This window comes from Astatotilapia calliptera, chromosome 23 (genome assembly GCF_964374335.1).
Source record: "Astatotilapia calliptera chromosome 23, fAstCal68.1, whole genome shotgun sequence".
Lineage (NCBI taxonomy): Eukaryota > Metazoa > Chordata > Actinopteri > Cichliformes > Cichlidae > Astatotilapia > Astatotilapia calliptera.
The window spans coordinates 25,066,187-25,087,260 of record NC_137443.1 but is presented as its reverse complement, the minus strand read 5'-3'; the positions used below and the strand labels follow the sequence as shown (position 1 = coordinate 25,087,260).

At 40.5% G+C, this 21,074-nt stretch overlaps 1 protein-coding gene across 4 annotated transcripts in view; it reads left to right on the top strand.

Moving 5' to 3' along the window:
- Positions 1-21,074, top strand: part of LOC113016881 (inactive dipeptidyl peptidase 10-like) — a 134,028-nt gene that overhangs the window by 103,715 nt on the left and 9,239 nt on the right. For all 4 annotated transcript variants that reach the window (XR_013905522.1, XM_026160045.2, XM_080297781.1 and 1 more), the window contains 15 exons: positions 1,677-1,715; positions 2,510-2,617; positions 5,516-5,607; positions 6,129-6,176; positions 6,267-6,385; positions 8,940-8,987; positions 11,837-11,926; positions 12,102-12,171; positions 12,677-12,805; positions 12,890-12,946; positions 14,247-14,301; positions 15,384-15,483; positions 16,105-16,163; positions 19,662-19,731; positions 19,971-20,044. Coding sequence is in view for 3 of the 4 variants with exons in the window: in XM_026160045.2 (XP_026015830.2) it covers positions 1,677-1,715; positions 2,510-2,617; positions 5,516-5,607; positions 6,129-6,176; positions 6,267-6,385; positions 8,940-8,987; positions 11,837-11,926; positions 12,102-12,171; positions 12,677-12,805; positions 12,890-12,946; positions 14,247-14,301; positions 15,384-15,483; positions 16,105-16,163; positions 19,662-19,731; positions 19,971-20,044 (1,158 nt within the window). In the remaining variant the exon portion in view is untranslated. The remainder of the gene's footprint in view (positions 1-1,676; positions 1,716-2,509; positions 2,618-5,515; positions 5,608-6,128; positions 6,177-6,266; positions 6,386-8,939; positions 8,988-11,836; positions 11,927-12,101; positions 12,172-12,676; positions 12,806-12,889; positions 12,947-14,246; positions 14,302-15,383; positions 15,484-16,104; positions 16,164-19,661; positions 19,732-19,970; positions 20,045-21,074) is intronic.

The following is a 21,074-nucleotide window of genomic DNA, read 5'->3' as shown; positions in this document are numbered from 1 at the left end:
AAACCGTTCTTACAGTCTGTGGTAGGGGTGGGAAAAATCAATCAATCAAAACACTTGATTGATTGACTGCAAGCTAATAGCTTAGTCGCACAAGTAAAAATAGGACAGCAACCTCCTCACATCTCCAAGAAGACCAGTAGCTGTCTGACGATTGTATTGAATTGGTGATTGAACTGTTGGTAACATCATTGGTGGCTGCCAGCAGTTTGCATTCTGGTAATGTTCCTACAGAACAGGAAGGCTGCTGAGCACAAATGGTAAATGGCCTGTATTTATATAGCGCTTTACTAGTCCCTAAGGACCCCAAAGCGCTTTACATATCCAGTCATCCACCCATTCACGCACACATTCACACACTGGTGATGGCAAGCTACATTGTAGCCACAGCTGCCCTGGGGCGCACTGACAGAGGCGAGGCTGCCGGACACTGGCGCCACCGGGCCCTCTGACCACCACCAGTAGGCAACGGGTGAAGTGTCTTGCCCAAGGACACAACGACCGAGACTGTCCAAGCCGGGGCTCGAACCGGCAACCTTCCGATTACAAGGCGAACTCCCAACTCTTGAGCCACGATCGCCCCGTGTCACAAATGTGATAGTTAGATATTCATTTCTTTCCATGTAGACAGCAACAGATATGTGATGTGAAATGATTTATCAGAGTTAATTGCTGATAATTATGCTGTTAATTATGCTGTTATGCTGTTATTATCATAAACAGATTGCATATAACTGCCAACTTGACCCCATTTAATACCACAGTGATCGTAGACTGACTCTCTCATGGCAACATTTATGGCAGGTTTCAGTTACCACGTTGGTGTGCTTCACAGCCTCAGTACCTGAAGTGAGATAACTTTATCTTACAGAATAAAACAGATACTGACTAAATCTAATTTGCAGTTTAATAAAAGATGATAAATCGCTGTACGTGTTATTACTATACTCACAATAATAGTTAATGAGTGAAGTACTGTAATAATATAATATTATTAATAATATAATAATATGATCATGTTATTTCTACCTGAAGTATATTAAGTGATTTTGATGCCTAGTGGGGGGAGGGGGGGTATGAAACGTGGCTTATTTAACATAACTTGAGAGTAAATGTAGTACTTATAAGAGTATGACCCACTTTTACTAACTTGTGTTTGTACTTATGTGTTTTAGTTTGGCGTCCTTTGTTTTGATAAAAAACGCTCCCCTCATCTACTAGCCCCTTTTTGCAACCATAACAGTGTGTAGCTGTGACAGGTACATGACATGCTAATGCTAGCTTTACCAGATGACATTTTAAAAACTTCATTTTTATTTTTCAGTTGTTTCACACTTTTTTGACCGTTGTCGTCACCTTTAACTTTCGGTGTTTCTGCTTTCTGTATAGTAGCATCCAGTGTGGCCCGCACTGGTGCTTCGCGTGTTCTTCTTCTTTTATTATTATTAAGTGACATTGAAGCACATTACTCCCACCCTCTGGTGAGATTGGTGCATTACATCCTAACAAGTGTCAATAAAAAAACAAGTGAAGAAATAGTTGCATAAATTATTATACTTTTAAGTAATTATAGGAATATTCAGAAATCATAACCATACCTAACCTTACAGAGACGTTTAATGGACACATGATTCAAGCTGTGTCAAACCTTGGATTTTATTTCCTGCTCTTTCATGCAGAGACATGAGGAGTCTTCAGAGACGTGGCTTTCCAGACAGGTAAGTCTGAATGCACACATTTATCACAGTGTCCCATATGTGGAATCAAACCGTGAATACCACACAAGTGATAAGTCTTAGCTTTAACTTGCAAACATTCATGCCAGCATTAGAAAGGACCAGATTTCAAGGTTACAAAACTAACCGGACAGGCTTCTGCACTCAGACCTTGTCCAGAGCTGTCTTTATTACACAATTAGACATGTTTGTAGGACTGGAAATAATCAGTGTGGTTCAGGGGAGGGGGCATCTCTGGACAAGAGGCAGGTCACGTGACGCCCATTCACACCTGACAATCACAAGGACATTGTAGCAGAGACATCGGAGGTTAAAGACCATTTAAAGTATGAGCTGACCGTGTTTGACATCTGTGTTCTCACATGCTCCTCATTTATATGATGTCTAGAAAAGTCCAAGGTTCCTGTGGATGTGTGAAAATGGTGTAATTTTTTTTTTGGGGTGTTACTAGCATTCTTTTTAATGCTTGAATAAGTGCATTATAGCGTAAAAGCCTGCAAGAATAATGAATAAAGATAGATTTTCAAGGTTTGTGTATACAGGAGCATCCCCTGTGCTTGGATAAGGGGTTTAACTCATGGGGCGGGTTAGTTTTCACAGTAGGCGAGACGTGAAGGTTAAATCTCCTGCACAGCCGCCTCCTTTAATGTCGTATCCATCGATAAAAATATGCGTAGCTTATTTTTGGACTGTGTTGTATTGCTGAGTCAGCATGCAGCAGGATGCGTCCATGCGTGAAGAATGTGACCTCTGAAGTCTTGAGTTTCTCTCTGCAGGGACAGGATCCACTGTTCTCCAAGGACAGGAGCCGGTTTTTCCTCACGCTGCCTGTGAAGCAGGGAGGTCACGGAGACTTCCACCACATCACGATGTTCACCAAGAAGGTGATTTACAGACGACACTCTGCTCTTTTCTCCACGTCCTCGCCACAAGTGGTGTCGCCAGGACCGGATAAGAGTAGGACGACTGTTTCATCCGTTACTTGGCTTTGATTTTAATCCCAACCACAGTTTTTATTTAATCAGAATACTTTATTAATCCCTAAGGAAATTATGTAATTAATCACAAGTAATTTAAATTTAATCCCGTCTGGAACCCTTTAAACCTTTTATGTTGCAGAGGTTTTCTGAACTATATTTAATTAAATATTTTATTGAAATGTTATATTTAAGATTAAACGGTTTTGGTTATCCTGAGAGGAAACTATTTTTTCATGATGAAATAAAATGTTCAAAAGAGCTTTAAAAATATATTCCCTTTCATGTACACATTAAGCTGGAATTTACTAGTAATTAAAGTGGACCATTTATGCCTTCTCCTTATTTTCTGGATATATACTCACTGGCCACTTCATTAGGTACACCTTGCAGCTGTCAGGTTGTATGCTCTTCTTGCCTTCAGAGTTGCTTTAATTCTTCAAGTCACAGATTCAACAAGGTGCTTGGTGCATGTTGACAGCATCAGACGGTTGTTGCAGATTTGTCAGCTGCACACCCGAAAGGTGCTCTGCTGGATTGAAATCTTGTAAATATGGAGGCCCTTTGAGTACAGCCACACACCATTACACTACCTGAAGCCAGAATCACTGATATAGGGCAGGATGGCTCCATGCTTTCATGTAGTTTAGATCAAATTCTGACCCTACCATCTGAATGTTACAGCAGAAATACAGACTCATCAGACCAGGCAATGTTTTTTGAATATTTTGTTGTCTAATTTTGATGAGCCCGTGTGAATTGTAGTCTCAGTTTCCTGGTCTTAGCTGACAGGAGTGGTCTTCTGCTGCTGTAGAGATACTCTTCTGCATACCTTGGTGGTAATGAGTGGTTATTTGAGTTACCGTTGCCTTTCTATTAGCTGAAAGCAGTCTGGCCCTTCTCATCTGACCTCTGACATCAACAAAGCATTTTCACCCAGCGAACTGAACATTTTCTCTTTTTCTCTGTTCTTTTTGAAATACTTAGATCAACAACTGTGTCATGCTCAAAGTCACCGTTCTTCCATTCTGATGTTCAGGTTGAACCTCATTAAGTCGTCTTAAGCATGTCTGCATGCCTAAATGCACTGGGTTCCTGCAGTGTGATTAGATTAGTCTATGTTAATAATGTCATCCTCTAATCGCTCAGTTTAAGACCATCTTTTCAACCCAGCTGCTGTTTAGACACTTTATTTATTTATTAATGGCTACAAATCAGAAGAAAGCTGGGTTTAAAGTGAGGTCATCACCAAGGTCCACAGAATGATTATGTAGATCTTTGAATGATGTAAAAAATACGCTGCTAGAGTCACACAATATAAACCTGGAAATGAGCATAGTAGGGCCACTTTAAAATAAAAATACAATCTGGATTTTTATGAATTAATGTTAAGAACAGAAGCTCTTATAACTGTGTAATTCCACATGATGTATAAGATGCAATGAAACAAACTGCATTCGCAGGTCACTGAACTTCAATTATCAGCTCAGTTTTATATGAAACTTTAGGACATTAAAAAAAAAATTGGTCATTAAATACACAGAAGCTTAAAAATTGATCTAATTTACTTCAGGTTCTTCAATTGTTTTGAGTTCTTTTTCCTTGTTCGCATCGCTGAAGGTTGTAGTATACAGACAGCTGTCACTGTGCTGCTTTGCTAATAAAGAAAAAGTCAGGGTCCAACTGGTGGGTTGGACCTAAAAAGGAAACAATTCTCACAATAAAACGCATATTTGCATATTTGCAACTGTCAAGAAAGAGGAGGCACAGAATCGGGGCTGGCACCAAATGTTTAATTGGAGAGAGACAGAATATCAACCAAAAATCCAGAAACACCATTATATAAAAGTTATAAATTGATCTGTATGTTATTGATTTAAATAATTATTTGAAGTCAGTTGGTAATGCCGTTGGTGACACACTACGCTGTAACTGACTGAAATCTGAAGACTCAAAGAACACCATCCCCCACGTGGAAACATGGTAACTGTACAATACGACTTCATGAGATCCTGCTTCCCTCAGCCAGGACGCTGAAAATGAGTCATGGATGGCTCTTCAAGCAAGACATTGACCCAAAACATATCACCAAAGCACCAAAGGACGGGCTAAAGAAGAAGCACACTGTGATAAAAGAGTAGTCTAACCAGACTTCAGACTATATAGAGCTGAAGCTGCTGAGCTTTAGCCAAAAAACCTAAAGGATTTAGAGAGTTTCTGTAATGTGGAGTGGACCAAAACACTTCCTGGGATGTGTGCAAACCTGGTGACCAACAGGAAACAGCTTACCACATGACTCTTGTTTTGATTGGGGATCAAATACTTATTTATTCAGTGACATGCAAATCAGTTTTTAACTTTTATGTAATGTGGAGCCTGAATACACAACCCCCAGACTTAATTTTTTTATTATTTTTCATAAGGAAAAAATAATCTTGAGATTAAAAGTCTCTTTTGTCATGAGTGTCCTTGCAAACAAGGACAGCAGTACAATCATAGGCTGCACAAAACAATATGAAACACACACATCCAAATCCATACACCAGTTAAATATGGGCAAAGGATGAACATTAACAAAGAAATTTCTAAACTTCACTGTCAATAAAAATGATTATCTTTGTCAAAATAGTAGTCGAATGCCAGAAACAAAGATAATAATATTCAGACAGCATGAAGTAACTTCATCAAAGTCATTTAAAACTGCATTTCCTAACTAACCAGTCTGGGATGAGAGACTCCAAGTCTTATCAGTTCTTCACTTTGTTTTCACTTCAGCATGTTTCCATCAAACTGTTTGTCTTTCAGCTGCGAAGCGACCAGGACGAAGTTCGCAACTTGACGTCGGGAAACTGGGAGGTGACAAAAATTGTGGCGTACGACGAAAACAACCAGACTGTGTAAGACTCAAACAAAATCATAACCCGTGTTGTCTCAGCAAACACTGATTGATATTTGAGAGGAAGATGTTAAGACGCTTCTCATACAGCCACAAAAATGAATGTTTTAACACAGACTGTGTGGCTTTTCGTTGCCAGGCTGTAATTATAACGCTGGACTCAGAAAGCAGTGGCTCAGATGTAAAGGAGACGATGAGAGAAAGGAAAAACACTCCTGCTAAAAGCCTAATTTTTCTCTAGGTGAAAAGCCTTTTTTTCATTTTCCAACCAAGAAACAGAATAAAAACTCTTCTTTCTGTCTTATTTATTTTTTCCCATTATCACTGCTAATAATAATAATTCAGCTTCATTGAGGAGGAGGAGATAAACGTGTGAAAACAACAAGTGCTTTGTGAGCTGCCAGTTTCATGACAGCACAGATCTTTACTTACGGTTGGGCGGACACAGAGACGAGTGCAGGCGGATGGATAATGGATGTGTGACCTTGTCCTACTTTAGCTGCTCTGCTTTCCTTCACACAGATACTTCCTGAGCACAAAGGACGCTGCAGAACACAGACACCTATACAGGTGAAACACACACTTAAAGCCTTATTCCCCCAGCCTTTGTGTGTGTGCGTGTGAGGCTCGGTAAACATTTTGTCCCCTTTCCTCTGACAGTGTGTCGACTCTCAGCTCGTTTCCACGGCGATGCCTCACCTGTGGACTGCGAGAGGGATGCACCTTCTTCGATGCCAACGTCAGCCCAGACGCACAGCACGCCATCGTGCACTGTCGAGGTCAGAGAGGGTCGATGCACATCCCGCTCGGGGAAGCATCACACACACAAATTATGAGGTCTCGTGTGAGCAAGATTTGGCATTTTAATGACAGAGTGTTAATGAGCACTCTTTCTGAGCTTATGAGTTCTGACCGGCAGAGGCTGTAACACACGGTGAGACTTTACGCCATGAAAGACAACGTTTGAATAGAGAAATATTAAGAGTTATGTGTGAAGAGGGAAGTCCTCTTTCAGTTTTAAAACTCTATATATGGGGGCTTAATGAGAAACCATCTGGTCCTCAGATGAGAAACAACATGATTTATTGCACAGTGTAATTATTTATTTAACAGAAACTGAGCCAAAATGCAGAAACAGTGTGTAAAACAAGCATGGATCACCTCACTGCTTTCACAGGAATGAAAGTGTTTCTGCTTTCTATCAGGCCTCAGTTAGCATGTTAAATGTTAAAATTCATGACAGTCAAAGTAGAAAAGGATGGGACAGGTATGGCTTCTTTGGAAGGTTTAGCAGGAGAAAGCCTCCTCTCTCTAAAAACAGCAGGTTTGTAAAACTGCATCTGAACAAACCACAAGACTTCGGCAACAATGTGTTTTCGAGAGACGAGACCAAAGTAGAAATGTTTGGTCAGGATGCACAAAACCAAAGACCTCATACCAGCTGTCAGCACGGTGGTGGAGGGCTCATGATCTGGGTACCTTGCGGTCATTGAGTCGACCGTGGACTCAGGACAATGATCCCAACCATAGCAGCAGATCTACAGCTGCTGCAATGATTCAGTCAAACGTCTCACCTCAGCCTGACTGTAATGCTCTGGTGGGATCTTAAGAGAGCTGTCCATGAACCTCAATGAACTGGGATAATTGGAGATAAATTATCTGAATTTAAGGAGCGAGACCACGCTCCTTCTGGGTATTATCTATTTATGGATCCCATCCCCATTAGTTTTTTTGTTTCCTGTTCTCATGCTGTCCTCCCAGGAGCCCAGCATGAGTAGAGGATATCTTTTTTTCCTCTTGTACTTTCCCATTGTAGTGTATATTTCAGTGTTTTTTTCTGTAACGCTACCGATCTCCGACCTGTATCCCCATGTGATGTCTGTGTTGTGTGTGTAAGGTCGGGGGAGTCCTATTTCACTGCAGGGCAACCTGCACGTGGCGAATAAAGCCTTGATTGATTGATTGATTGATTGATTGATTGATTGGACCAAGTGTCCTTCACAGTGATGCTGCTGAAGGTGCTTCTACGGGCTGCTGAATCCTGAGGTCTGCTTAGGTTCAGCATTTTGGTTCTTGTTAAATAATGACACAGTGTAAGATGTCGTGCTGTTGTTCATCTGAGGTTTTATTTAAGTAACTTTAGAACCTGGCGAGGAACACATGACTGTATTATGTCCCCATATGTAAAATCTTATAATTGAATTAGATTTTCCAGTGTAAATCAAAAACACTTGTTTTTATTTTACATTTTTAACCCTTTAAAACCGGTCAGAGCGGGCACGCTCCGTTTTGCGTAACTATTTTTAAATCCTGGTAGCTCTGCAACCACGTAATATAATAATAATAATATATAATAATATAATAATTTTTTTTGCATATGAAACCGGAGCAGTTGTACTTACATCTTATGCCATCAGCTTGTCCTAGGTCACGGCTTCCTTCCACAAAACTGCAAAAACTGCATAAAAAGCACTTGCAGCAACAAAAACATAATATTCCAGAAACACGCTTTGCCGATCCGATCAGCTGTTTGTAACACTTCCTACGTCCATCAGCGTGAACTATCGCATGTCCGCCATGACCTGCCCGAAACCGGAAGTGACGTCATTTTCGCGGAAATGTAGTTTTTTACCATCAAGGCCTCAGGGCCTATACTTGTGTTTTTAAAAGTTATGTTTGACTTTATGACTTTCTGTGTCGTTTCTGGGATGCTTAGGACTCATATTGGACTGCTGGAAATAGTTTATTTTGATGCAGATGCTGCTTTTTTGCAAATTTGCACTATAATATTTATTTTCGTTTTTCCTGCAGTGTATAGAAATTGGTGTATTTCAAAAATAAAACTATGAAGACACTCAAAATAAATTTCCTGTGGTGGGAAACTATTTTGTGCAACTTTTTTGTATTTACAGTTTTGAGGGATAAGCCTTTCCGGTTGGCTTTTTGGCTTCTTTGGCTCCATGCTAGCCATGCTAGTTTATTTCTCCAGACAAATAACGCACTCAATCTAAAGCCAGACAACACCATCTATCGACAACATTGTTCACTTTTACTTTCTAATATGGCAAATGCAAAGGAAAGCTGCATTTAGAGCTTGGCTGAGAGAATTAAACCTGATTGAAATCTCCAGTTTCACTCTTTTTGCTTTAATCGCATAACAACTGCAGAAATAAAAATAAAAATACTCCTGATGTTCAGAATAAGTTGTTCTTTTTTGCTTTTGCATGACTGATAATTGGTCAAAACACAACCTAAAGCAGGCTGCATCAGCATGGAGCTTTTTATTCACAAGCACACAGTCATCTCTCTCTCTCTCTCCGTCTCCCATCGCAGGTCCCGGAGTTCCAGCTGTGCTGCTCGTCAGTCTCGCCGACGTGGACTGTGAGTGGAGTCTTTACTCCGCCTGATGGTGTTTGTGCGATGTTTGTGTGGGCGGGCAGATGTGCTTTTTTCTCACTTCTGCTCTGAAATGGAAAATAGTTTTCTGCAATTAGGCGACATCATCTCATTTGTGTGGAAACATGAGCAGCTGCTGGATTTGGTGCCAGACTGCGCTGATAATTTCTGCATTTTGGAGGCGTTTAACGTCTTTGTATCACAGTTTAAACGGGCGGGTGTCATCGCTTAGTGTTTTAGAAGAGCTAATCATCAGCGGGGCTGCAAGGGGAATTCATTAAAAGATTGTGAAAGAGTGGATTTGGATACCATCTGTGTAAGTTAGTGGTGCACTGATAGAATGCCAGAGAGAGGACACCTACACTACATTTCCAAAAGTATTCACTCAGCCATGGTGTTCCAGTCACCTTCATGGCCACAGGTGGATGAAATCAAGCAGCTAGCTGTGCAGACTGCTTCTACAAACATAGTGAAAGGAGAGGTCACCAACTTCATGCACAGTCGCGGCAGTGACACCTTTGCTTGGCCGTGTGCTTGTGCTTCTTCAAATGCACATGAGCTGCAGAATTTTCCGTTACACAAAAGCAGGAATTAAAAGCTGAATTAAAGTACAGTAACAGTTTCCATGTGTCTGTTTTTAGGAGAAATCACCTCAAAATGCTACAGGGCAGCCTCGTCGTGTCGAGCCACATTGTGTTGTGTTAAAGTCAGGCTGAAGTAACAAACGTAGTTATGTTTTCTGGGGTTCCTTTTGTGAGAAATTCTTCCAAATGCTGAAGTTTTCAGGGATAACAAACCAGATGCTTGTCATGAGAGGATCAACTTTCTCCAAAAAAACCATGCATGTTTAAAAAACATCACCAAGCTCACTGTTGCTTCTCAGTGAGTGTATTACTGCCACTTGCTGTGGCACTTGGAGACTATGGGGGCAGACAAGAACCCACTGAAGGTCCAGGGCTGAAAAATAAATCCACAGCTGAAGTACCAAAAACTGTAGTTCTTCTAATGCCTGTTTGAGGTGGACTCTGTCAGAGGGCTCGAGGATGGAGAAGAAAGGAGCAAATTCACCTTTGATATACAATCAACCAAGTTTCCTTATGCAAGTTTTCCTTAGAAATAAGATTGGGGGGGAGGCGGTATGAGAAATCAGATATAGTTTATCAGAGAACACCACCATGACTGGTCTGCAATATGGATTATTTATGTTGCTTATCAGCAAATGCTTTCAGCCTGTTCATACAGTGGATTTATAGCCAGTTTACCCAGCAGCCTTTGCTGAAGCCTGGTGCGTTTTGCAGCCACATAGAAAATAGATGAATTACGACTGAAGGTCTCCCAGTGCATTTGCTGCATAAATGAAGCAGAGAGAAATTAAACAGCCAAGAGTGACAGCTGTCAAGTTAAGTCTGTGATTTTTATAGTCCAGTATTACAAACGGCAAATCTTTCTCGCGGGGGTTTCACAATCTGCACCAGCTGCACTCAGACTGATTTGAAAAAGGTGAAAACACGCTCAAAAAACATTTTGTATTAGGTAATTTGGGAAGAGTGACTAATGAAGCATCCCTCTGATAAGACCCTGCTTTGCAGTAATAGCATCTTGGGAATCCTCCTCAAATAATGAGTGTAAAGGGTTTCCTATAAAAGGACATTTTCCTTAAATAACAGGTAGAAGGTGAGTGGTCATATTCTAAGCAGGGTCATGTTATATTGAGGCCTATGTGGTGTTTTAGGAGAGAACTGCAGGTGTGAGTGTTTTTCTCCTCAAAGGTGATTTTGATGTGTTGCCAAGCCAGAAAATATTTACTGGTTGGTCTGGTTCATGGTCATCAGTAAACCAGTCTTACACTGCAGGTTTTTCTGAACTCTTCTAGCTGATCAATCATACATCAGAGGCAAAGCTCAAATGAGAAACTGTGAGCATGTTAATAAAACTGCAAGTTAGAGCTTTTGCTATTAATCAATGAGGACCTGATGGAAAAACACCAACACAATTAGCTGCTCATTACAAACTCGCATATGAGTGTCGTGTACCTTTTAATAGACACCTCCTGTATGAGGCATCTATTTATGACACTGTTTAGTCTTTCTAGCCACGATATCGGCTGTGTTGTAGTTGGATAAACATTAGCAAGTTTTACATTTTACTCAAGCAGGCTCATAATCCATGCTACATGCAGCGGCCTCGGTCTGCAGACCCTCAACTGAGATAAGTAAAAACACCATGGCGATCTTCTGATCTCTAAACACAGCTGTTTGAAGGTAGGGGTCATCCTCTATCAGGGTCAATATTTGGTGAGAACAGAGAGTCACGTGCTGGGTTTTTCCACCCACAGGAGGTAACAGTGAAAACTACCATACTATACTAACTTTATTTGTAAAGCACTTTACAAACAACCACAATGAACCAAAGGAGAAGATGCAGGTTTTAACGAGATTTAAAAACGAACAGAGAAGAGAAATTGTTCCACATTTTAGGAGCTGGTATCAGATGTTTGAGTTTGTGCTTTCTGACCAAACATCTCGATTTTGGTCTCTTCTTTCCAAAGGACATTGTTCCAGAAGTCATGAACTTGAACGTTTATCATGCTAACTGAGACCTGTAGAGTCTGAGATATAGCTCGTGAATAGCAACGTCAAGTCATGACTTCTTTTTATTGTGTAAAAATAACAGTGGCGTAATAACCAGCAGTCGATGAAGTCTTGATAGAAAAACACTCAGAGAATTAACTGCTCCGCTCTGAGCATCCTGGACCTCTTAGCACCTTTTAATGATTTTTCTCGTCTTAATAACAGCTTTGTTGCACTCTGATAAACACGATTTCTTCTTCACAGCGTATTTCGTCTTGGAGAACAACCTCCCCCTGCGCTCGGCGCTGGAGACTAAAAGGATGATTCGGACGGAGCTCACTAACACAACCTTTGGTACAAATTATCTGCACTTAACAGCTGTGCTAGTGTGTGAGCTTCATGAGATAATTGAGCCACTCCGAGCGTGTTTGAGTCTGTGCACCTGTCGTCATGTTTGTGTGTCTGTGCGTGCATCTTTTTTTTATCCTTGCCTCGTCTCCAGCTAATATTTCTGCATGTCTTCTCACAGGGCTGCCTCTGAAGCTCATCTATCCTCCTGACTTCTCTGACTCCTACATCTACGGCCTTCTTCTTATTGTGTAAGCCTTTTCCACTTTATTACATTTGCCTTTTTTATTTTATTTTATCGCAGCACTGTGAGCTTCAAAGGCCAGACTCTGTGAGGACAGCTAAAAATGGAACTGCAGTGTAGCTGCAGGCTGTCGGACACATTTGTGGAGATGAAAATGGATGTTTGAGAAAAATGTAAATGTCATAGCTAAAATCAACCTGCAGTTTTATATACATGCGGACTGGTTTCAGAAAGACGTGGTTATACAGAAGTCTAAACGACCTTCAGTTCCCTTCATTTATGTCCTTAGTTAACATTTTTCTCAGGGTTTATGCCCTGGGTGGCTAGTTTTAAGTCTTTCTCAGTACAGCATGATGCTCATTTTGTAAATTATGGTGACCATTAGAGCAAAAATGGGTCAGGGCCAAGGGTCAAAATGCTTCAGTGAAGCGCCACTCTCACACAGTAAACTACAAATATGTCCGGATCTAAGAGTCAGTACATTAATGTGAGTAAAACAACCTTCCCGACAGCGACAGCTCTCCAGGCACCCAGACGGTGACGGAGGAGTTCAGGCTGGAGTGGGACTCGGTGCTGGCAGGATTGGCGCAGGTCATCGTGGCGCGGATTGATGGCAGGGGGTCAGGGTTCAGAGGTCAAAGGTAACAGTTTTTGTTTTTTTAGTAACAGAAGTTGTTTCAGTCCTTTCTGACCTCACAGTTTCTTTGTCTTTTGTCCTCTGGCAGTTTTTCACAGCAGAGGCTCGGCATAGCGGACGTGGAGGACTACATAGCAGCTCTGAAGTACGTAGCGTCCACCCTGGAGTACCATTTCTCTGTTAGACAGAGATTTTGTCAGAGCTTTGCAGATGACTCTGCGGTGTTCTTGGGCGGGAAAACATAAACAAGATGCATACGTTAAAAAAGTTAAAAAGCAAAGCAAAACCCTTAAATGACCTATAACAAGAAGCTTCTGAGTCCTGCTTTGTATTTTGTATATATTCATTTCGTTTTCTTTGTTATTTTTAAAATTATTTTAAGAAGTTTGAAGTATGTAGTGCCATAAAACCCAAGGTCAGAGTGAAGTCAGAGGTCAGATGTGACACGATATTTGTAGGATATTCATAATTCTTTCCTAAATGTTGCTGATACAAACAAAGAAAGTTTGACCTTAATAAACTTGTCAGAGTTCCAAAGTAACGTAATATATTTAAAATCCTCCTGTTTGTCATTCCCTACATGTCTATATGCTGTCAATACACGATATGGCAGTAAGAAACATTAATGATCACTTTGACTTTCAGCTCAATCTGTTGACCTTGAAGAAGAGGTCAGAGGTCAAATGTGATTTGAGGTTTAAACCTTTATATGTTACTTTCTGTACTGACGACACACCAAACTTGTGAGAATCATAGTTTCTGGGTTTTAAGGCTTTTTGTCATTTTTCGACCAGTAAGTTGACCTTGAAGACCTCGATGGATGTAAGGCTAATTTTAATGACTTGTTAATATGAGTGCACCTTACTCGCCTACAGAGTTTTATCAAAATTCATTTAAACCTTAAGAGCGTTCATGTTTACAGACAGAATGAAGCACACATGTAAATGCTACTGAAAACATAACTCCTTGGCCCGAAGCAACTAATTGAGTTTGTGAACAGAAGAAAATCAATCGAATCTCTGTTTCCAGTTTTCTGGATATAAAGGTGCTTGTTTTATGAGCTCTAAACATCTTTGAAATGGACATTTTAGAGCTTGTCACTGTTTCTTAAAAAAAATAAAACATTTAAATGGTCATTTTTACAACTGTTACACCTTTTATTGGAATTGATGAGATGATTAGAATGAGGTCTGGTGTAAGTGATCTTTGTTCAAAACTTTGGGAGACGTAAAGAAAAAAATTATTTCTTTATGAATAGTAATATTTCTGGAAAACATAAATTTGCATTCAAAAACTTCTCTCACGGCTTTGACCTTTGACCTTCCTTATGTAGCTTCAGCAGAGTGTGTGATGTTTGAAATGAAATATAAAGTTATAATTACCTCTCTTGCTTTCTGATTCCCACTTCCTCTCCACTCGTTAAAAATAGCCGCTGTGTTTTTCAGTTTCCTGGCGGAGCGTCCGTTCATCGATCGCACTCGTGTTGGAGTCTTCGGCGAGGTTAGTCTCTCACGCCCTGACCTAACCCTGAATACACGTGTGATCGGTACAGTAACTGTAGTGGCTGCCCAGTCAAAACTCTGATTTCTGTTTCCTCCTCATCCAGTGAATTAATCCCACAAAAAAGAGGAAATGAGATTTTACAAAGAAAACATGGTTAAAATGTACTCTGCCATCATTAATTATAACAACTCAGTGAAGCTTCAGTCTGCCTATTTAAGAAGTAGAAACCACTGTGAATCCATTTCAGCCGCTTTGGTACAAAAGAAAAAGAGGTGCACTGGAGTATGGAGGGCTGTGAGTGCCAAATGAATTTATTTGATGTACTGAGGTAATTAAATTCCTCATTAAATTATAATTGAATCTAATAATAATTAATTAAAATAATAAATGCTGTATTAACTGTTTTAAATGAAATTACTTAATATTAATTATTTGTATATTTAAATAATTTTTCATTTACAAATGTAATTATTTATTAATGACACCTTAAATGAATGATTTAATGATGTACTCAGTTAATTCATTTTGGCACTTGTGGCCCTTCATTAGGAGGCAACATTTGTCATCATGCATTTGTCATCCAGGGACTACTTAAAGGTTCTGGCCATAGGAGACTTGTTTATGACCTGTACCAGGAGGAACAGGAGTTTCTCTTGGTCTGAGTAGTCTGGGTACCGCTAGCTAGCACATGAAGGTCTGTGTGACCCTCCAAGGATAAGCCTCCCCAAACCATCACTGCCAAACGGGCCACACTGGATGATGTTGAGCAGTGTATTTACTCTTTGAGCTACTTGTAATATAATGCTCCTGTTTTTAAACCCAGAACAGCCCACTAATACCACAAAAACCCAATTAAATTACACATTATTCCCTAAAATTTAGTTTTGCCTTTCTTTATTAGTTTGTTAAAGATATTTAAACAGTTCTTGCTGCCAACTGCTCTTGCTGGAGACCATATATAAATGTAATGAAGTACAGATCCATGCAGAGACTGCCATTTTTTGATGCTGTGTAAACACGATAGAAACGTCCTGTGTTTTCTCGGTGCAAGTGACGCTCCTCTAATGTCTCCCTTGCAGGGCTACGGTGGCTACCTTGCGCTGATGATGCTGAAGTCGACAGAGAAGCTGATCAGCTGCGCAGCTGTTCGCGCTCCCGTCACCGACTGGAGCATGTACGGTGAGCAGGAATTTGAATCCTCTTTAATACAACGCTCCAGAGACGCGGAAATATTTATTACTTCTGCTGCTGCTGCTGAACCCGGCTAGTCATTTCTCAGAACACAACATCTTTATCCTGCACAATCTTTTTCATGTGCACTGCCGGGGTAATGTCACTTTAATTATCCTTTGCGTTCGCTTTCGGGAATTCAGGGTTATTACATTTAAAGATGAAAAAGTTCTCGTCAGTTCTGGGAGGGAATGCTGGGCGTTAGCACTCCTGTACAGCTCAGGACTTCCTGCTGGCTGTGAGTAGAGTTTAATAGACTGAAGTGTTGCTGCAAAGCCTCTGCTTCAAAGAAAGCGTCTCTGTCTGTCTGTCTTCACTCGTAAAAAGCAGAAATAAGACGCCTTTCCACCTCCGACTGTTCTTCCAGCATGAGTCGAAGAAGACTTCAACTTGTTTTTTGCCAATAATAAACTTCAAATGTGTCCTCTAACATAATGTGTGGCTTCTAGCTTATTCCAGTGCCACTGATCTGTCAGATCCTCCAGAAGATCCATGCAGCACTTTTTATGTAAAGTTCTCAGGTTGCTGCTGACGTCATGTAACCTCTTTGATTTCCCTTTTCCCCTTCAGCCTCAGCCTTCTCAGAGAGATACTTCGGCTCACCTTCAACTGACGAGAGCAGATACCAAGTGAGCATCTTCTGTCTTTTACCCACCTGCTTCTTTATTAACGGATGACTTAGATTCATTTCATTTTAGTCATAGTTTAAGCATTTAAACTCTTTTATTTTTATTCAACTAATTGTTGTAGCACGAGCGTTCCTCCACACGGCATCTTATTTTCCTGTCCATCAAATGTGAAACCTGTCCATATGTCCGCTCGTCTCTTCCTCCCAAGCGTTTTCGAGAGAAACTGCGAGCACGTGAGGTGGTTGAGTCGTTTCCCGAGGGCAGCTCAAATGTGTATGTCTGATTACTTCTGATTGGATTACTTCCAAACTCGTCCCGCCTTGCTCACAACTTCATAAGTTCTGATTGGATCTCTTCTCTCCAAAGTGTCCATCAGTTTTTGTTTAGTTATCATTTGTTAGTTAAGAAAATTAACACTGCTAAGAAATTCAGCTAAATGCGACTGGATTTGGGAAGTTGGATGTCCCTCATCAGATGGCGTGTCACGTTTGACCTCTGACCTCACATCTACATTTCACATCTGCCTTTTTTAGGGGACGTCAGAAAGTATTACATGCTTAAAGATAGTAGAGTAAGCTGCATATACTGTAGTGTAGAGAGTGAAGTAAATATCTCTCATGCTACCAGTATCTGATTTTTTACTGCACTACAAGCTGCTTAAAGTACTTTTAAAAATAACAAAGAAAACAAGATGAATGTATACAAAATACAGTACTGTTCCCTTAAAAGTAAATATTGCCCAGAGAGTGAGCCGGCTTGGCGGAGGTTTGTGCTCTCCGAGTGCTTCTTGTTATTATTAAATCCTTTATTTAAACAGGCAGTCTTATTGAGATCAACATCTCTTTTTGAAAAGACAGACCTGTGTACAAAAAACATACACAGAAATTGAGACACATTATACACACAAAAAAAGAAAAAGGTGTGCTGGGGTTGTTGCAGGGAGACAAAGACGACCCTTTAAAGCGCTCCAGCGAAATCAGAGAATAGTTTTTTTTGTAGCTTGTTCCATTTATAGACAGCAATGTGTTTAAACAAGAAGCACAGCTGATGATAAAATGTCCTGCGACCTGACACCTTTATCTTTTTATCTTTACTGTGTTTAAACCGAGGCGTGGAGGTAAGCTGGCAGCCGTACAGGCTGCTTCATGCAGCTCAAATCTCTGAAACCAAGGAGAGTGCAAACTTAGAGCCACTTTAATGGGAAATGCAGCTGGCTGATGATGCAGGTGGCTGGGTGGGTTTCACCTTTACCTGTTTGATTCCCAATCATTTCTACATTTTACAGTATAGCAGAGGTTAGACAGCCAACACAAATTATACAGCTCCCATTTTTTAAAAGTAAAGAACAACCAGTAAAGAAGAAGAAAACATTTAGGAACAGAGAAATGCCATCCTAAAAAAAAAAAAAAAATCACCCAGCTGTCCTCCAAGTGAAGGTTGCAGTCAGAGAGTGTTTTTCTTCCTAAGTGGGTTGCCTGTAACTGGGCCAGAGAGCTCTATTTTTGTGACTCTCGCAGCAGGAGGGGTGGTCTGCTTCAAAAGTCACCCAGAGAAGGAAATGTGGCACAATCTGATCAGACAATAATCAGCAGGGCATCATCACTCACCCAGTCCTCCGAGATGCAGAAACAGACGGGTGAGAAAACATGCCGTGGTTGATGGCTGGTCGCGGGTTTGAATTCCAGCTGGGAACAAAATGAATGACAGCAGTGAGACTGAGACATCCTGTAATATTAAAGCTTCGCCCTCCCAGTGCGATCGCTATCAGTCTGGCATCTTGGTTTAAAAAAATGTTTTTTGCTTAGTTTTTAAATATCTTAATCCAAAAAAAGCAAATCAAAGAGCATGAAGGACAACAGACGGGATCATCACACTTAAAGTGTCTCACGTTACATCATGTGAGTCTAGCGCCTTTATTTCAGTGGCTTTAATTCAAGCAGACTAAAAATATAACTCTAAGGTCGTGTTTTTCCAGGCTAAATAAATATAAGAAATGACCTCAGATGGAAACACGAGCACTCAGAGAGCTCAAGTCACCCTGAAGGACAAGGGCTACACTGAAACTTTGTTTTCATTACAACATGCTGACGTCAATGTGTTACACTGTCATTGTGCTGCTAACATCAAATGTTTTTACTCAACTGAGGTACTCGTGTCCCCCAAGTCCTGGTATATTGTTGTGAAGTTTGAAGACGATACATAAAAAGTTGTGGATAATCTAAAGTTTTTACTGATATTCACATTCGGTGTGACCCTGACCTGATTTTTACTAAAATTAAATCAGATTGAGCTATTTTTGGTAACTACCATCACACAACAATATCCTGAAAACTGTGGACGCTGGACTGCTAACAAACAGACAAACAAGGGGAGCTGATTGCATACTTCCTCGCTTCAGGGGGTGAAAAATACTGATGGCTGTCGGTTCTACCCCTCAGCCTCCTATTAGATTAAAAAGGCACCTGCAGCACAAATGCAGTGTAAAGGTCCAGTTTAGTGACTCTGATTAGCCAAGGTGAGGACTTGCAGGCTTAACCTTCCTGTTACCGCATCTTTGGGCTACAAGCCAGACTACAAACCAGTACTCCTAGTTTCAGTCCCAAGACTGAATGAAAGAAGAAGGTTGTGTCAGGAAGGGATTCCAGTGTAAAATATGCACCTAATCAAGCAAGCAGATAATTAATAATGTGAACCATGGAATGACGTGGAAACTGTGCTACTGCTGGCTGAAGAGGGAAGGCATGTTCAGAGGCAGTTAAAGAGAAGGAAAAGCAGGAGCGCCGGAGTGAGAGGAAGACCTCAGAGGAGGTTCATATAGTGAAGGATGGGCTGGTGTGACAGAGGAGGATGCCAGGCATAGCGTGAGATAGATGATCCAAAGTGGCGACCCCTTGAAGGAGCAGCTCAAAGAAGAAGAGACAAATAACCTATCATGCAGTTGTCATGCAGGGGGAAACAGGGCAGTTTGTGGCCTATAAACATGCTTTTTATTACTGTAAAGGTAAACATTTTAAAAAGTTGAATGGAGATGATGCGCTTACTAGAGGAATGACAGGTTTGGCACGTCTACGTTCGTATAATTTTTCATCAAGAAGATGGTTACTTGCTTTAATAATCTAGTGATTTCCAGTATATTTAGCTTAAAGCTTCTGTTTACTGCTTAACTAATTCAGAGTCACGAGGGATCTGGAGCAGGGTAGACCCCAGATAGATGGACAGAGAAACATCTCACTCTCACATCCTCACCTAGAATCACCAGTTAATCTAACATGCCTGTGAGACGAAGCCAAGCTTGCACAGGGAGAGCATCAGCCAACAAGAAAAAATTAGCTTCTTATATATTTTTTCCTGTTAATGATCTTACAATCCGCCTCCTCAAGTGGAAACTTCACGATTAACTTTTCTTACACTTTTGACCCTTCAATCAAATTCTGATGCTTGTAATGTTATGACCTGGTGTTAATGCGACAAATAATTTGATTTGTGTCCAATCTTCAGGCTTCCAAAGTGCTGTCCGGCATGAAAAATCTGGGAGGAACTCTATTCCTGGTCCACGGCACTGCTGACGGTATGCACATTTCCTTCATCCTCCTCACAGAACAGCAGAAACGGAGGATGTAATTTGACTTCATTTCACAATAACATCGTAGTAATGTGGGCTACTGAAGGTAGGCGTGAGTCTCACGAGCCTCTCTGCTATGCTGAGCTTTAAAACTTGACCTCGGCGAGTGCGGCGCCTTTTATCCAGTGGTGGAATTAACCTCTCCGACACTTATTTGCATGTCCTGTTTTTTTGTGTCTCGGCAGCCAATGTTCACTTCCAGCACTCGGCCGAGCTCATCAAGCACTTAATAAAGATAGGAGCCAACTACACTATGCAGGTAAACACTCGGCTCTTACAAAGAGTCTTTGCAAACAGCAGCTGTGGCTTTTAATTAAAATGGGTCATTCTCCATTATGTATCAGTGCACTGTTATGCAGAGTCTTTATTTACTCCAGTGTGGCACAGGAGATTTGCTGTCCTGTACTTGAGTTCTAAACTTCATTGTAAAAGTGTGACTTTTAGGATTTTTTTTAATATTTAAAAACTCACTTTACCCCACTTTAAAGGTACTTATGAAGAGCCATCATTCAATAAATAGCTTTAGTTTTGCTGATTACCTTATCACAGCTTAGCATGGTCACAGCTGGTCCATTTTTCACTTAAACATGTTTTAAAAACCTCTCTGTGCCAAACTTCACTGAAAAAAATGTGTTTTGTGACAATACTTGAAAACGGTTAAGTTTTGGAAAATATGCTAAAGAACAAACCTGTAAACATGTTGCTTTTATGCTTATAGTAAAAAATATATATAATTAAAAACATAACTAATGAGCAAACTTTAGAGATGCTGCTAGGTGGGTATTGCTGCCATTTGACTGACATTTGCTTCTGTTTCCAGTGTTTGAATTAAGCTAAGGTAAGATAGCATATAAGCTAGCAAAGGTAGCATATTTCTTAAACAGTGATGCATATCATCTGTTAACAAGAGAGCAATTCAATCATATTTACCTAAGTATAGCTGCAAATACTGTAAATAATCTCTTCCACAGTCTTACAGTGTCAGTAAAAATCCACCTTTGCTTTGATTGCTGGAAAATTGCGACCTGTCGTCTGTAGTTTTTCGCATTAGCAAATTCTTGCCAGCTATTCGCTGAGCAGTTGTCAAACCGAAGAGTAAACGCTGCACTTTCTGTAACATAGTTTGGTGATGTGGTAAAACAAACTTTTACTTGGACATTCTCTATTTCCAGTTTGACAGTCAGTGAATAGTTGAGGAGTGTTTGCTGACAACTTGGTGTCTTTCATACAAAAAAAAACTACAGACGACTGCAGTAATTTCCCAGCAACCAAAGCAATCACAAGGAGGT